The sequence below is a fragment of the Coregonus clupeaformis genome, chromosome 1 (genome assembly GCF_020615455.1).
Source record: "Coregonus clupeaformis isolate EN_2021a chromosome 1, ASM2061545v1, whole genome shotgun sequence".
Lineage (NCBI taxonomy): Eukaryota > Metazoa > Chordata > Actinopteri > Salmoniformes > Salmonidae > Coregonus > Coregonus clupeaformis.
In genome coordinates, this window is record NC_059192.1 from 46,151,282 (window position 1) to 46,169,116 (window position 17,835).

General features: G+C 43.6%; 2 protein-coding genes across 2 annotated transcripts; both read right to left on the reverse strand.

The window, feature by feature from the left end:
- Positions 1-712: 712 nt before the first annotated feature.
- LOC121569354 (protein STPG4-like) lies at positions 713-5,232 on the reverse strand. The gene is made up of 3 exons (XM_041880246.2): positions 4,048-5,232; positions 3,679-3,730; positions 713-1,753 (listed from the first exon to the last, which is right to left on the reverse strand). The coding sequence occupies exons 1-3, from the start codon at positions 4,074-4,076 to the stop codon at positions 1,604-1,606; spliced, it is 231 nt and encodes a 76-aa protein (XP_041736180.1). The 5' UTR covers positions 4,077-5,232; the 3' UTR covers positions 713-1,603.
- An 825-nt stretch (positions 5,233-6,057) lies between these two features.
- On the reverse strand, positions 6,058-10,241 carry LOC121569347 (calmodulin-1). Its single transcript, XM_041880234.1, has 6 exons — positions 10,136-10,241; positions 9,230-9,260; positions 7,191-7,334; positions 6,988-7,094; positions 6,772-6,907; positions 6,058-6,677 (listed from the first exon to the last, which is right to left on the reverse strand). The coding sequence occupies exons 1-6, from the start codon at positions 10,136-10,138 to the stop codon at positions 6,649-6,651; spliced, it is 450 nt and encodes a 149-aa protein (XP_041736168.1). The 5' UTR covers positions 10,139-10,241; the 3' UTR covers positions 6,058-6,648.
- Positions 10,242-17,835: the final 7,594 nt, after the last annotated feature.

Genomic DNA, 17,835 nt, shown 5'->3' on the forward strand with positions numbered 1-17,835 from the left:
ACATAATAATGACACCCTTGAGATTTCTTAACACATTTCGTTCTCTGTCAACATGAGACAGCTGCCAACACTACTCAAATATCTATCAAGTACGGATGCACTTGCTGCAGCACACACAGTGCAACCGAACTTGAATCATCAATCAACACAGTGCCGTAATATGAATCAAATGCGGTCAGAGAACAGACTCTGTTATGGGTGTCATAACCAAACCGACTGAAACACGTAGGAAATGTGTAAGGGCTTTAGTCATAGCCAGTGAAGACTAGATACTCACAGGTAGAAAGTTGGCACTCTGCACTGCCGAACGAAACGTGTCTGCAAGGAGAGGAGTGGTGAGAGAGGAGATTAGGTGCTGTAGAGAAGAGGGCATAGATCAGTGGAGGCTGGTGGGAGAAGCTATAGGAGGACGGGCTCATTGTAATGGCTTGAATGGAATAAATGGAATGGTATCAAACACATCACACATGAAACCACGTTTGACTCTGTTCCATGTATTCCATTCCAGCCATTACAATGAGCCCGTCCTCCTATAGCTCCTCCCACCAGCCTCCACTGGCATAAATAGAGGCCAGACCTAGGGGCCAGGGTTCTGGTCTGGAAGCACGCTTTTGACTGCACCTACAGTATTGCTTCGGTACTGCAGTTTAACTGAATCACGGCCGAGAAAGACAATTCCCATTGATGGCCCCATAGAGAACTCAAATTTGAACATTCCTAATAAGACACTTTATTCATCACCTTTGTACACAAAACATCCAAAATTATTGTCGCCAAAGCCCAAAAAAAATCCATCACTCACAGCCGAAGATATTAACATTTTATATTCATGCTCTGAGTTCATGACACCAGCTAGCTAGGGGAAGTGACAGTTGGCTTGTTTAGCTGTCCAGGTGCTCTGACAGAGTTCACACAATAGTTTTGTCTGTCCAGTGTACACTGAGCGTTAATGCGCAGGTGTAGTAATCCCAGCAAGAAAGACGGCAGCAACCACGAAATGGCGTATGCGAACGTGAGTAGATTATGTTTAAAACAAAGGTCGGCCATCTTGGAGGCAGTCTCTAGTTCTTATTATACCTCAGTGGGCCAGACCTGTTGTGTGGTGCTGGAATGGAGAGGTCAGGTTGTTGTTTGTACATGTTTTGAAGAGATGAAAGCTCACAGGAAAAATATATCAAGGGATGATTCAAATATCAAGGAGATGAATCAGAGGCAGTCTGCTTGCAGTGATTCAGATTTAACAGTGTAAAAATTATAATGATAGATTACGCAAGTGTTTAGTTGCAGCGTATCTTTGGAACTGGTTTCTCGGTCACATTGTAGTGGCATGGTGAAAGGTCAATTCCTTGGACAAAGATGGACAATATAAACTCTCAGGTTATAATGTCAAATAAAACGGTGTTATTAGAAGATCAATTACTGCTGATAACACCCCCTTCTCCTCACCTCCCTATCTCCTCTCCCCCCACGACCCCTCCCTTTGTCACCCTCCTCTTGACATCCTCTCCCCACCTTGTCACGGATGCCCAGGGTGTAGTTGTTTGGCCAGGGGCAGTTCTTAAAGGAGTAGGAGGCCTGGCGTTGGAGGGCCTCCTGGGTGGAGTCAGGCTCCCAGTAGCAGCAGGTCCCCCTTATGCATCTGAATCTGGGCGTCTCTCCCCGTACCCTTAAAGCCATACATCCTACAGACCGGGTTCAGGCCAGCCTCCTCAATGAAGTCCCGGATGTGGTAACTCCCAGGAATGGGCGTCTCCTGGGGGAATGACAATGAAAGGAAAAGGAGATATACAAATGAACTGTCTCTTGTTGTCAAATTGACTGGGGCCAGCAAATATATTATTGTCAAATTGACTGGTCCGTTGTTGAATTGACAACAAGAGATTTGCTGGCCCCAGTCAATTTGACAACAAGAGATGGTCCGTCCTTTGTTCACCAATTTGAAGGTTGCACCATTAGAATGCAATTTTGTGTGGGCCCCAATAATGTTTTTGGGGAAAGAATATTGTGAAACACTATAATTCCACTATTACTGTAGATATACAGTATTAAGGACATTTTCTGAAATTACAATGCAAAAATATTACAGATAGCTCCTTTAATATTACATAATTTCTACACAATTCCATCATCCTAATAGTAGAACTGTGTGAAGATGCGTGACTGAAACCAACTGTAGTTGTTTTCCCCTCACTGAAAACATCTACTTTCTTTAGCCAACTCTCTTGCTATCTCTCTCAGAATGACCTTCTTGATCCAAACCAGTCAGGTTTCAAGACTGGTCATTCAACTGAGACTGCTCTTCTCTGTGTCACAGAGGCTTTCCGCACTGCTAAAGCTAACTCTCTCTCCTCTGCTCTTGTCCTTCTTGACCTGTCTGCTGCCTTTGATACTGTGAACCATCAGATCCTCCTCTCCACCCTCTCCGAGCTGGGCATCTCCGGCGCGGCTCACTCTTGGATTGCGTCCTACCTGACCGGTCGCTCCTACCAAGTGGCGTGGCGAGAAGCTGTCTCCGCACCGCGTGCTCTCACCACTGGTGTCCCCCAGGGCTCAGTTCTAGGCCCTCTCCTATTCTCGCTATACACCAAGTCACTTGGCTCTGTCATATCCTCACATGGCCTCTCCTATCATTGCTACGCTGACGACACACAACTAATCTTCTCCTTTCCCCCTTCTGATAACCAGGTGGCGAATCGCATCTCTGCATGTCTGGCAGACATATCAGTATGGATGACGGATCACCACCTCAAGCTGAACCTCGGCAAGACTGCCCGTTCCATGATCTCGCCATCACGGTTGACAACTCCGTTGTGTCCTCCTCCCAGAGTGCGAAGAGCCTTGGCGTGACCCTGGACAACACCCTGTCGTTCTCCGCTAACATCAAGGCGGTGACCCGATCCTGTAGGTTCATGCTCTACAACATTCGGAGAGTACGACCCTGCCTTACACAGGAAGCGGCACAGGTTCTAATCCAGGCACTTGTCATCTCCCGTCTGGATTACTGCAACTCGCTGTTGGCTGGGCTCCCTGCCTGTGCCATTAAACCCCTACAACTCATCCAGAATGCCGCAGCCCGTCTGGTGTTCAACCTTCCCAAGTTCTCTCACGTCACCCCGCTCCTCCGCACACTCCACTGGCTTCCAGCTGAAGCTCGCATCTGCTACAAGACCATGGTGCTTGCCTACGGAGCTGTGAGGGGAACGGCACCTCCGTACCTTCAGGCTCTGATCAGTCCCTACACCCAAACGAGGGCACTGCGTTCATCCACCTCTGGCCTGCTGGCTTCCCTACCTCTGCGGAAGCATAGTTCCCGCTCAGCCCAGTCAAAACTGTTCGCTGCTCTGGCACCCCAATGGTGGAACAAGCTCCCTCACGAAGCCAGGAAAGCGGAGTCACTCACCACCTTCCGGAGACATTTGAAACCCCACCTCTTTAAGGAATACCTGGGATAGGATAAAGTAATCCTTCTACCCCCCCCTTTACTCCAACCCACCCCCCAAAAAAAAAGATAAAAGAAGAAACAAAAAAGACAAATAAATTCAAATAAAAATAAAAATAAAAGTATTTACTTGTAAAGTGGTTATCCCACTGGCTATAAGGTGAATGCACCTATTTGTAAGTCGCTCTGGATAAGAGCGTCTGCTAAATGACGTAAATGTAAATGTAAATGTAAGGTACCCATCCACCAGCCGCCTCTGTCACACTGGTCCCCTTTCTCATTGCCCTGTAGCTGGAAGAAAGACCAAACAGAAGAACAGCTTGTTTATGGACTGTATTTTGAGGTCTATGTGACAAAATAATACAGACTTAATTTATTTCTGCATTTTAGTCACAAATACCTATAGCTAATGTATTTCTTTGCCAAGAGACTGAATCTAACTTCAGTGTATTAACAGACATAATATCGTATGACAACCAACTCCTCCTGAGGGCAAAGATGATCTCACTTCACAGCCTATTTCTGCTCTAAACAAACGTTTTATTTTTTATCACCCAATACAGTATCTATACAAAGATGGAAATAACACTGAATAGTCTCAAGCTTACCCTCTCCTCTGTCCTGCATGATGCATCATTGCGGGATATGTCACCAACTTTGGAAGTGTTTTTTTCCTACGGCCATTGTTTTCCCTGTGCTGTGTGTATGCACTTCACCGTCTGCTGTTTGTCCAACAGAGATCCAGTTCCAGCTTCTCCCTCTATCAGACTGTGACTCAACAGAGATCCAGTTCCAGCTTCTCCCTCTATCAGACTGTGACTCAACAGAGATCCAGTTACAGCTTCTCCCTCTATCAGACTGTGACTCAACAGAGATCCAGTTACAGCTTCTCCCTCTATCAGACTGTGACTCAACAGAGATCCAGTTACAGCTTCTCCCTCTATCAGACTGTGACTCAACAGAGATCCAGTTACAGCTTCTCCCTCTATCAGACTGTGACTGCTACTAGTAGCAGCTCCACCAACAATCCGTTTTTCAACAAGCTGACACTGTATGACCCAGCTAATGCTGTGTGACCCAGGTTGAAGTTTAGGATGTTATGACACAAATCAAAATTGCCATAGTTACTGTGACATTAGTTGCTTTGTGATGTCACACAGGCCTACTGCACGATCAGGTAATAATGTGTCCCAAATGTGTCATAACTGGTTTTCTAGTGGCATTATAGTGCGACAATCATCTTTATAGGCTACTTTTTGGTATCTCTGTGGGACCAGGCGCAGAATATTCTACTTCTGCCCCATTGTTAGGCTACATGGAACATATGATATGGCATATTATATTATATTATATTATGATTCCAAGGAACCAGGAATTCATGTTTAAACTTCTTGTCAAGGGAGTCTCATGTCATGTGATACTGAGGCTGTGTTTACACAGGCAGCCCAATTCTGATCTTTTTCCACTAATTGGTCTTTTGACTAATCAGATAAGCGTTTTTTTTCAAAAACTGGGCAAAAGATCAGAATTGGGCTGCGAGTCAGAGACACAAACACATGCTAAAAAAGGCACCCACACAATCCAATGTTTAATCTGTCCCCAAAATGAAATCTGTCACGAGAGACTGATGTTTAGTGAAGTATTATTCACATCCGTACATCAGCCCCTAATCCGCCCCCCCAAGAACACTTTAAAGACATGTAGGCCTCAGACAATTATTTAATGTAAGGGATACCCAATGTAATGAATGTAGAGAGCAAGTCTTATGCAAATCTGTAAAAGGTGTAAAAAGCAAACATCTCATTAAATTCTAACTGTGCGTAATGGTAGTCACTTTCTTTTGACACTGAGGAAATAGTTTGTGCTGCTGTTTTCACAGTATACTAGCCTCAAGGTGAGAGATCTGATGAGTAACACTTACAGGCGTCATAAATGTATTTTTGTGCACATGTAAAGTACACGTTGGCCATAAGGTTAATCAAAAGTATGTTACTGCAATCCTATTACCTTGCTGCCTTTCCAAGCCCACTACTCAGTGCTGTACAGTACTTCCTGAGTGACTACTAGTAGCTAGCATGTCACTATGCAGGGTGACAGGGATAGAGGCTCAGGAAGCATGGGTGAGTTATACAATAAAGAGCTTTATTTCATCTTCAAAATAACACTTAGCATATCTGGAAAAAAAAGTCAATTTAACCTAAAAACAATGGCCACAGTTCTATTTACATCCTTGGCGTTCTGACATTACAATTACCTGCAATTCAGGCAAACTCGTGCCAAATAAGATGAGACAGTCAGCTTCTGCCTGGTACTGAGCCAACATGGTCAGACAATGCATCTATTTAGCAAAGGGTCTGGACAAGAGTGTTAATCTAATGGAGTACTATTAAAAATAGAAGCCTTTGAACCCATTGTCCTTTTATTTAAATGACAATACAAATTTGATCAGAGCTGAATGTTATGAGGCATTGGCTGATGCCCATTTTCACTTCAGGGAATTTACATGGTTACTTTAGTAAATATCTTTCATGTCTGTTTCTATGCAAAAGGAACATCTTTCGTAGATACAAAAATCAAACTCTACGATCCATTACGGCTGAGAAAAGACAACTTTCAAATCTGGGTCAATTGTAAATTTTATTGGAAAACAAAAATATACAACTTGGAATGGATTATTTGAAGCATGGCCAAAGGCCATAAAAAGAAAAGTGAGTAACATTAAAAAGCATAGTAAAATTAAAACAAAGTTGTTTTCTGGTATAGAACAGCAGATCCAAAAAGAGTTTGTACGAGTATCTAGAAGACACCCCAGTCATTTTTTGCAGTAGTGCAATGCTGAGAGATTTCATATACTTTGTCCATAGTCCATGCAGTGTTAACTCCTCTACACCGTTTCCATTCCAACATTGCTGCCAAGTGACAACCAGCTGACAGGTATCCAATGTCGCCACGCGTCCGGGGCGGAGCAGACATGACGTGAAGGTTCTAAACTCTCGCCAATCCCCGGGGCTGCGACGGGCATCCGTTATTACAACCATGCCGTCACTCCAAAACACGATGACAGCAAAAGAAAGGGACATGGGGACTCAGAGCCTATGCAGTTTACATGCAGTTCCTTTGGACAGCAGGGAGGGCTATTAAGATTTTACAGATAAATTACAAAGAAAAAAAGGCAAGTTATTTATATAAGAAACATCTTTACAAGGCCTTCACTTCGCCGTCATCATTTGTACGAACTCTGCAAATGAGATAAAAAGCCAATGTTAGTTTGACACAATCCAAGAGAAAATAATCAAAATTGAGGAAATTTGTTTTAAATATTTTGTACCAACCTTCATAGTTGACCTGGCCATCTCCATCAATGTCTGCTTCTCTAATCATCTCATCAACTTCCTCATCAGTCAGCTTCTCCCCAAGGTTTGTCATCACGTGGCGCAGCTCAGCAGCACTGATGTAACCGTTCCCATCCTAGAGCAGAGCACAAGTCAGTTAGAGAGCACTGCCCTACACCCAAACACCTTCTCTGCATTCATCCTGACAAGTGTTACCTTGTCAAAGACACGAAATGCTTCTCTGATCTCCTCCTCACTGTCTGTGTCCTTCATCTTCCTCGCCATCATGGTCAGGAACTCTGGGAAGTCTATCGTTCCATTACCTGGGAGGGAGAACAAACATGTTTAGGACATCTCTTTAGTGACTGTGTGCGCACACGTCTAGTCATGACAGGAAGTTGTGCCAAAGCTGGCCTCACCATCAGCGTCCACCTCGTTGATCATGTCCTGCAGTTCAGCCTCTGTGGGGTTTTGGCCCAGAGAGCGCATGACAGTGCCCAGCTCTTTGGTGGTGATGGTGCCGTCGCCATCCTTGTCAAAGAGCGAGAAAGCCTCTTTGAACTCTGCAGAGAAAGATAACAGAAACTAATGCCTTCCCCTTGAACTGCCAACAGGGGAAGTGACACCTCAGATACAGGAAACCCACAAAGGCCAGTCTAAAAAAAGGTGTTGCACAATGAAATAACTATGGCCTGCAAAACTCTCCATCAATATACCCCACCCTGCTATAAAATTGTGCTTTCAAGACAACTGGGGACTCAGGAAAAACGAGTCAGTAATCTTCAGGTCGGAGCTCTAGAAAGGACACGAGTTTCCGACTTGGAATTCAGCAGAATGACTGACAAGCAGTCTGCCGTGATAGCTAGGGGCCTTGTTGAGCAAAGTCTGCAATCAGTCATGGCTTGCAACAGCATAGAGAAAACCACAATGTGGCCTGCAGTTGAGGCACCGTCACTTTAAAGAGGAACTTCCTTTGTTGCAGGGGTACTGTGTAATAAATAGACCTGCCAGTGTCTGGAAACCCTTACGGGGGTCACAAAGAAAAATAACCATGACAACGCATCAATTGCCTCCACTTTACAAAAGCCCTAACAGATGGGCCAGAAAACACAGTCGAGCCTACAACTAGTGACGATGCCCTTTGAAAGTCAAGGCTCCAGGATTCCGGTCTGGAAGAACGCTTTTGAATTCCCAGAGGACAGCCTCGGTATTGCAGTTTAACTGAAGTCCAGCTCAGAAAGACAATTCGCATAGAGAAATCACACTTGAAAATTCCTAATAAGGACACTAGTCACCTTTATGCACAAGACTCCCATTAAATTAAATAAGGCAGAGCCCCCAAGAGTTTCCGCCGCACGTTCACGAGATATTGCGGTCTGTCCAGTGCGCAGGCTTAGTCGACCCAGTAAAACCAGATCTAGAAAGATGGCAACCATGAAACGGCATATGCAGTAGATTACGTTGAAAACATGGGTCGGCCATCTTGGACACAGTCTAGTTCTTTTTTTAGCTCAATATCTGAAATCCTCTGTAAAAAAACATTGTCTTTCAGGGGATACTTGCCTACAATTTTCAACCCACACGATAAGATGCATGTTGTCAGCAACCACCATCTGAACTAGGCTTTACACATTGAAACGTACCGCATCAGTCAGCATTTTCTGAAAAATGTTAAGATAAATATATATGTTTTAGATTTGTTTGTGTCCCAGTCACCTGTTGATATTGTCCCAACATATTTTGCATGTCAAGTTCTCCAGAAGGAAAGTGTCACTTTCTACATCATGATGCAAAACACATCGTGGCAAGTGACAGTGCTTTTTGAAAAATCATACATCTTGAAAACATGTTGGGACTAACAGTAGACTAATGAAAGAAAATACCACCAAAAAAAAATAGTCAACTCAACTAGTGTTAACTGACCACTGTCCTGGGAGGGGGAACCACCTCAGAAGACCACATATCATGAACTTTCCAACATCTCCATACTGGCAAAGTTTTTTTTTTTTTGAAAAAAGGTTTTGCATACACTGATTCATGTTCAGACTCAAGATTCCAACTGAACATAGTCTCACTCTGCTTGCCAGCCTTCCTGCAATGAACTAGCTAGCAGCATTCCATCCAACAAGGACAGGACACACCCAGGTCAAAGGCTGCAACCAACACAGTCTGGCAGTTGACCAAGATGTGGGACCATAGGATCACTTTCAGATTTGATCATTTATGACATGGAAATCATATAAATGCATGTTGTGTTGCTTTCCATGAGGAAGTCTTTTAGACCTGGGGTTAGAAAGCCTGCATGCCCATTCATTATCGTTTTATGACCAGCTTGTCCCGATGCAAGCCTTAAAAGGCAAAAATATAAATCCAATGCAGAGTAGGAGGTGGGGGGGGGGATTCCACACAGTGTGCCACGTGCCAGGGTAGGGGACAGACGAGTGCAATGCTGTCTTACCGGCAATCTGCTCCTCTGTCAGCTGATCAGCCTGGGGGGGAAAGAAATAGGTTATTTAAAAAAAACAATTTGGCCCACCACTTAACACAGGTAAAGTAACTAACCGACTACTGGTGATGTCAACTGGCTTGCATTAACTTAAACGTTAGCTCTCTGAATCCATCAAACTGACCATCTACTAATAACAGTTAGCTACAGTATTTAGCTAGTGAACCTATCTTAGTAGTTCTAGGTGTAACGTTAGCGAGTCAAATTTCACATAAATACATAACGTCAGCTATACAGACAGTTAGCTTGCGAATAACAAACACAGTACCAGAAAATCTCCAAATTTCAGGAAACTCGAGAATGCCCTGGAAACTACTAGAGACTGCCAATTTGATGGCTAGATACTAGCCAAGACAGAACAGTAACGTTAAGCTATGTAGCTAGTTAGCTGGCTAACGTTACTAGTACACGTTAACTTCAAGTAGTTAGCCAGTTAGCTAATGAATGTTCATCCTAGCCAACCGCAAATTGGCGGTAATCTTTGCTAGTTACCTAACATTAACTTATTCGGCTACGTACAGTAAGGTCTTGCTTATTAACGTTAGCTAGTTAACTAGTCCGCGTCAGCTGCTTTCTATGTGACGTTAACTAATGTATCAAGTTACCAACATTTTACAGTCACTAACTAGCTAGTTACTATACTAACTGTTACTGCAAGATATGAGATCATGCTAAAGTATCCAACTCACGACTACAGACAGCAAAATTTCTGCGCCAGCAGGTTCGCCTATTCAGACAGCATGGCTGTCAAGCCCCAGTAACGTCAAGAAACCACTTTTGTCGAGAGAAAACAGTGAAGGATGACAAATGCTGAACCATAAAGAGGGAGGGGAAAAAAGGTGAATTTGGTTGACTTACCATTGCGATATAGTAGCAGCGGGTAAATTACGACGCTTAGCAAGGGGATATATATGCACCTAAAACTTGCAACCTCACCGAATGCACTAGCAGACAGTTTGACGCGCCTTTAACCGTTGTCCTTTAACTCCTCCCACATTTGAGATCCCTCCGCCAACTTCCTTTCTCGTAATTTACTAAATTAGTACAAACACACATGTATTGATATTCATTGCAAAATTCATTGTAAAATTACCGCAACTATGTTAATATTTCACCGAAACGAATTTATATGCCATATTTAAACATAAAAGTGCATTTAGGAGATGGACTAGCCAGCTGCGCATGTATACTTTCTGCTAGTCAGTGATATGCCTTGCGCGGCACAAGACGTAGTTGGATGAAATAGCTATCTCTGATTGGTGTGTTTGTACCTGCAATGCGTCACTCCCTTGGTCTTGCGTTGCCGCTGCATTGTAGTCCACACAGACATCGCATTTGAAATAAGCACAGAATTGTAGCTCTCTGTAGTGTAGGAATCATCTCGTAGATGGAATATCATATATAGTAGATGGAAATTACATGCATTCCGTTTCAGAGAGCTCAAAGTATACATAGCACAGACTCCATGATCCACTTTTCCTGGTGGGGACAGTTTTCAAAAAAGGGAGTGCCACTGCCACAGCATTCAACACCTTGTATTATATTTCTGTGCTCTCTTCAATTTTCATGTTGTGGAACATATGCCACACCAAGCCTTATTACTTAAAAAAAAAAAAGTGTATATATATATATATATATATATATATATATATATATTGGCTGTTATTCTATGATGATGATCACGGAGTTGGGAGGGGGGTTAATGTCATGAGCAGGGCCGGCTCTAGCATTTTGGGGACCCTAAGCGAGATTTGGTTGGCCCTCTACACATTTTGCCATGACTAACAAAATCAATGGGAGACCCGTAGTGGTCAGGACCCCTGGGCATGTGCCCTGCGTGCCTAGTCGGTATTCGGCCATGATTATTAAGTTTAGATAGCTGGCTAGACTAATTTACCAATCTAAAAATTGTTAGCTGACATGGCTTATTGAGTCACTGTCAGTGACTGACATAACAAGAGAAAAATTGCTGATGCACAACCAAATTTCGAACTTGCACATTGTGTATTCTACTATTCTAACTCTCAACAGTAAATTGAGGCCCCCAAGCAACCTGGGGCCCTAAGTGACCGCTTATGTCACTTATGCAGCTTACTGGATTCTCAGGTCTAATTGAGTTGGTAGTGAGTATGGGAGTATCTGATAGCCTGATTTCTTATGCTTAGCTGCTCTCCTTTCTCCCACTGGCCACCTGTCTCTGTCTCTGTCCCACTTGAGCCACAGGGCAAGGGGAGGATGGAAATTTAGGCCGGATTTTACTCCCAGTGCAGATTATGTTAGCCTGAAAGAGATGGCACAAATGCCTAAAACTGTCACAGGAACCAGATAAACTGGGATCTGTGTGTGTGTGTTTCCGTGCCAAAATGCAGCATATATGAGGCGTGCCCCGTGTTATACAATGTTTATGTTCATGAACCAACTTTGTGTTGTAAATGTTTGTGTCTCTGTATTTAAAAACACTTGGTGTGACTGAAAGGATTTTCTGATTCTGATAATGCATTGTTTCATTTATAATGCTGCAATTATGTTATTGTAAACCAAAAATATTTGATATGTTATAAACGGCCACAATATGGGCACACCATTACATATGTATCTATTATGGTGCTTTCCATACATTTGCATAATCAGCTGGGTGGTTGATGACATGCCCTCTCATTCCCCCTGGGTCCCCTGTAGTCCCCTGTAGCTCAGTTGGTAGAGCATGGCGCTTGCAACGCCAGGGTTGTGGGTTTGTTTCCCACCGGGGGCCAGTATGAAAAATGTATGCACTCACTAACTGTAAGTCGCTCTGGTTAAGAGCGTCTGCTAAAATGACTAAAATGTCCCTGGGGACTTGTTTAGGGTCAAATAAAGGTTAATATGGATGGGCCTGATTGGAACCCTGGAGAAATTAGTTCATGGTCTATAAAACGTGAAAGCAATCTCTGTGATGTAAGTTGTGAGGGGTTCGTGGGGGGATGTGTGTACAGAGAATACAGAATATGTATGGGTTTATGTTTTGGTTTCATTACATTTACATGCACAAGTTTACTCATTGTGTGTGCACGTGTGCGAGCATGCACACGTGCACATACTGTATATCCCTATGCGCTAGCCCAGTAATCTCCCCTTTTATGTCATGTCACCTCTCCTCTGCATGGTATGAATGTGTGGTATGAGTGTGAGACCTTATCTGCAGCAGGCAACCCATCCCAGAACACACTCCTCCAGATAGCTGCTCTCGGTCTCACACCATAAGGTCAAGGGTCATGTGTAGGGGAGGCAGGGCCGTAGTCAGGGACTCTGGTACTGTGTCCTCCACTCCATCTTCATTAGCGTCACTGCAACATCATGCCTAGATAAGAGTTGTTATTTTCCTTCTATACAAGCTATAAAGTTTCACTGGCACAAGTGGCATGTGAGGAGTTCCAGAGGTAAAAGCAGGTGACAAATATGAGAGGATGTTTACCTGTGTAACTAGAAGACGTTGTCATCATTAATGTATGAGGGCTTTGTAATGCACCTGTTGGCTCCATGCCAGGAGGGAGGGTCACCTTTCATGATGGGGAACAGTTGTAGTGTGTGTAGTATGGATGTGAATAGGTGTTATAATTAGTGTGTGTGTGTGTGTGTGTGTACGAGCGTGCATGTGTGGGTTTTTTGTGTTTGTGTGTTGTATGAATTTAAAATGCATCTATTTTTTATGACTGAAGGCAATTTGGCTGCGTCTAAGAGAGACGTCTCCTTGGAGAGTTCCTAATTGCCATTGGTGATCCTGCTAAAAGCTGACCAAAGGTCTCCACTGGTCAAAGGTGATGTGGAGGAGAAGTATACTCTCACTGAGTATGAATGGTTACTTCAGAGTTGCGGCACTTTATGGTTTTATGGATGTGTGATAACAGCATTATCCATGTAACTAAGGTTCAACACAAAAGGCTTATGGCAGAAACCAACCAACACAGGCCTAAATAGCTACCTGTTACAGAGCAATGACTTGTTGTATTCACAATTACATAATCATGAGCCAAATATGATTAATGCCCTCAAATCTGATAAGAGGATTTAGTATTGCTGGTATTCCCAAGCTATTTCAATCATGCTCTGATGAAATGGATATGAACATACAGTACATGCTCAGAGCTGAATCCTTCGAATCCTTCTAATTCTGTCTACTCTGGATCTTTCTCGGTCTGTGAGTGTCTTTGTAGCTCAAGTCATCAGCTGGCCTTTTTATCTGAGGTGATCAGAAGGACACCACCACTTAGAAACTGTCAAACTGAATTCCTGCTGTTGATCTTGGCGTTCAGCTCTCTCGATCTCTTGATCTTTCGTTCTCTCTCTCATTTTTCTCTCCCCCCTCTCTCTTTCTGGCGTGGCTCCAGGTGTCTGCTGCAGTCTGAGTAGTATTCCTGTTCAAACACTGCAGCCTTCATTTCAGTACCAGATTAAACTGTGCAGGATAGAAGTAGGCTATCAAAGTACTTGTCATATTTTCATCTTCAATGCTTAATTCCTTTATTAGAAATGTGAGTTTTTCTGGTATTTCTTTACTAAACCTGACCTTGTTTCTTCATTCAGGTGTCAGCAGTGTTGCTTGCCATGTCATATCTAAATTACTCTTTATAGCTCTTTCCTATACATATTCTGAACAGGAATTCGACATTATCTGTGTTTGTTTCCTCCAGAGGATGAAAACAAGAGGAACTGTGGCATTGCAGAGGTTATGCAGGGGTAGTGTGGGGGTGGTTGGGTGGAGGGGGGATCCACATTTTGGAAGTAGGTTGGGGAGTGCAGTGGCAGTGCAGTGCCCTGGCCTTGACCCTAGTGTAGCTGCCTCTGTGTGGGCCAGGCCTCTGCAGTGCTGGGACTTGTGCACTGCACTCAGGTGATCTCATCTTGCAGGGGGCAACACACTGTATGCTGCAGCCACTTCATAAGGAGCCAGGGCTGCAGTCTGAGCAGGTGGTTGCTGTGCTACTGTGCTATTCAGTTCAGCTCAGCCACCCACAAACAAATGTGATTGATCAGCCTCTCTGCTGCCCGTCTGGGTGACTCACTACTGACACCTATTGATTGAAAAGAGTATGACACCTCCACATGATGGGAATGGTCAAAGTATGGTGGTATTGTAAATTACTGATTGGTATTAACAACTATAGCCGGGCAGATATGTTTCACGATCTGTGCCTCTCTGTAACATGGATGGCAATCATGAAACATGATTCCCCCTTTAAACATGCTACCCCCTTTGTTTTCTTATTGAATAGAGGGCAGGTCATTGTCTGGTTCATGACTTCAGTGATTAGAACGTCTCGGCTAAGGGACATCATTATGCATTTAGTTTATTTTGTAACATTGAGATGTATTATGATTACTATTGCATGTATTCCATAGGTTTAAGGCAAAGGAGAATCCCCTGTATGACAAAGTTGGTAAGCTACGTGTATACTACTCTTACCGACCGGTAGTTAATAAAACCTTGAATTGGTTTAAAGTGTTTGTCGTTTGTTCTCTGTATCTTTATAACCATCAAGACTCAGAACCCTACAATACCCTCCACAACTGTACTAAGTCCAACACAAAGCTGTGGACATTATACTCTGAAGTACAACAGCAAATGGACTGAAGGTTAAATAGAGGAACCCACAACCTGTTGTCTGATCAATCATATTATTAATCAATTGCTTTACATTGTATGTACAAATATGTGACAATGCTCACTCTGTAATAATAATACAATGTGCTTTACACCTGAATATAATAACTAAAACTAAAATAATGAACAGAAAACATGAGGTTTCACAGGGGAAAGAGTTAAGGCACATGAATGGCTCTATGTTTGTTTGTTCACCTTTTTATCAAGTTCCCTTGCCCAGAGCCATCTAGCCATTAATTCAATGTACTTGCTAGGAGTGCTTGTCAGAATCACAGCACGAAATATGCTTTGTTCTCTCTAGAGTCTATATCCATTTCTGTGTCCAGTTCTTCTTTTATGAAATACATTGGACTTTGAAAGCAATTGGCAATTACAGTATATATATATACTTATTAAAAAAACATGTACAATCATAATAGCTCTGTTAAGCGTGTGTGAAGTGTGTACTGCGATGCTTCTTGGGTGTGAAGTTGTCTATGACCCGTGGGCTGACGTAGACATTGTAGTGCAGAGCCGGGTCCGAGTAGTTGAAGGGCGCAGGGTTGTACTGCTCCTGAACATTTATTTATTTTATTTCACCTTTATTTAACCAGGTAAGCCAGCTGAGAACAAGTTCTCGTTTACAACTGCGACCTGGCCAAGATAAAGCAAAGCAGTGCGAAAACCCCCCCCAAAAACACAGAGTTACATATGGAATAAACAAAACGTACAGTCAATAACACAATAGAAAATCTATATACAGTGTGTGCAAATGTAGTAAGTTATGGAGGTAAGGCAATAAATAGGCCATAGTGCAAAATAATTACAATTATAATTTAGTATTAACACTGGAGTGATAGATGTGCAGAAGATGATGTGCAAATAGAGATACTGGGGTGCAAATGAGCAAAATAAATAACAATGTAAATAACAATATGGGGATGAGGGAGTTGGGTGGGCTAATTACAGATGGGCTGTGTACAGGTGCAGTGATCGGTAAGCTGCTCTGACAACTGATGCTTAAAGATAGTGAGGGAGATAAGTGTCTCCAGCTTCAGAGATCTTTGCAGTTCGTTCCAGTCATTTGCAGCAGAGAACTGGAAGGAATGGCAACCAAAGGAGGTGTTGGCTTTGGGGATGACCAGTGAGATATACCTGCTGGAACGCATACTACGGGTGGATGTTGCTATGGTGACCAATGAGCTAAGATAAGGCAGGGATTTGCCTAGCAATGATTTATAGATGACCTGGATTCAGTGGGTTTGGCGACGAATATGTAGTGAGGGCCAGCCAACGAGAGCGTACAGGTCACAATGGTGGGTAGTATATGGGGCTTTGGTGACAAAACGGATGGCACTGTGATAGACTACATCCAATTTGCTGAGTAGTGTTGGAAGCTATTTTGTAAATGTCATCGCCTAAGTCAAGGATCGGTAGGATAGTCAGTTTTACGAGGGCATGTTTAGCAGCATGAGTGAAGGAGGCTTTGTTGCGAAATAGGAAGCCGATTCTAGATTTAACTTTGGTTTGGAGATGCTTAATGTGAGTCTGGAAGGAAAGTTTATGGTCTAACCAGAAACCTAGGTATTTGTAGTTGTCCACATATTCTAAGTCAGAGCCGCCGAGAGTAGTGATTCTAGTCGGGCAGGCGGGTGCAAGCAGCGTTCGATTGAAGAGCATGCATTTAGTTTTAATAGCGTTTAAGAGCAGTTGGAGGCCACGGATGGAGTGTTGTATGGCATTGAAGCTCGTTTGGAGGTTTGTTAACACAGTGTCCAATGAAGGGCCAGATGTATACAAAATGGTGTCGTCTGCGTAGAGGTGGATCTGAGAGTCACCAGCAGCAAGAGCGACATCATTGATATACACAGAGAATAGAGTCGGCCCGAGAATTGAACCCTGTGGCACCCCCATAGAGACTGCCAGAGGTCCAGACAACAGGCCCTCCGATTTGACATATTGAACTCTATCTGAGAAGTAGTTGGTGAACCAGGCGAGGCAGTCATTTGTGAATCCAAGGCTATTTAGTCTGCCAATAAGAATGCAGTGATTGACAGAGTCAAAAGCCTTGGCCAGGTCAATGAAGACGGCTGCACAGTACTGTATTTTATCGATCGCGGTTATTATATCGTTTAGGACCTTGAGCGTGGCTGAGGTACACCCATGACCAGTTCGGTAACCAGATTTCATAGTGGAGCAGGTACGGTGGGATTCTAAATGGTCGGTGATATGTTTGTTAACTTGGCTTTCAAATACTTTCGAAAGGCAGGGAAGGATGGATATAGGTCTGTAACAGTTTGGATCTAGAGTGTCACCCCCTTTGAAGAGGGGGATGACCGCGGCAGCTTTCAAATCTCTGGGGATCTCAGACGATACTAAAGAGAGGTTGAACAGGCTGGTGATAGGGGTTGCGACAATTTCGGCGGCTAATTTTAGAAAGAAAGGGTCCAGATTGTCTAGCCCAGCTGATTTGTAGGGGTCCAGATTTTGCAGCTCTTTCAGAACATCAGCTATCTGAATTTGGGTGAAGGAGAAGCGGGGGGGGCATGGGCAAGTTGCAGAGGAAAAGTTGCATATCGCGGGGGCTGTTCGATGCTAATGCCGTACGCCACAGGATGTTTGTGCTGGTCAAGGGCAGTCAAGTCTGGGGTGAACCAGGGGCTATATCTGTTCTTAGTTCTGAATGGGGCATGCTTATTTAAGATGGAGAGGAAAGCACTTTTAAAGAACAACCAGGCATCCTCTACTGACGGAATGAGGTCAATATCCATCCAGGATACCCGGGACAGGTCAATTAGAAAGCACTACTCACTGAAGTGTTTTAGGGAGCGTTTGACAGTGATGAGGGGTGGTCGTTTGACGCGGACCAATTACGGACGCAGGCAATGAGGCAGTGATCGCTGAGATCCTGGTTGAAGACAGCGGAGGTGTATTTAGAGGG

Coding starts and splice junctions, on each gene's coding strand:
- LOC121569354 (XM_041880246.2), bottom strand. CDS start 4,076: ATGATGCATCATGCAGGACAGAGGAGAGG. Junction 3,731..4,047: donor CATGCAGGACAGAGGAGAGG/GTAAGCTTGAGA, acceptor TCTTTCTTCCAG/CTACAGGGCAATGAGAAAGG. Junction 1,754..3,678: donor CAGAGGCGGCTGGTGGATGG/GTACCTTACATT, acceptor TCATTCCCCCAG/GAGACGCCCATTCCTGGGAG.
- LOC121569347 (XM_041880234.1), bottom strand. Junction 7,095..7,190: donor CAACGAGGTGGACGCTGATG/GTGAGGCCAGCT, acceptor TCTCCCTCCCAG/GTAATGGAACGATAGACTTC. Junction 6,678..6,771: donor TGGCCAGGTCAACTATGAAG/GTTGGTACAAAA, acceptor TCTCATTTGCAG/AGTTCGTACAAATGATGACG.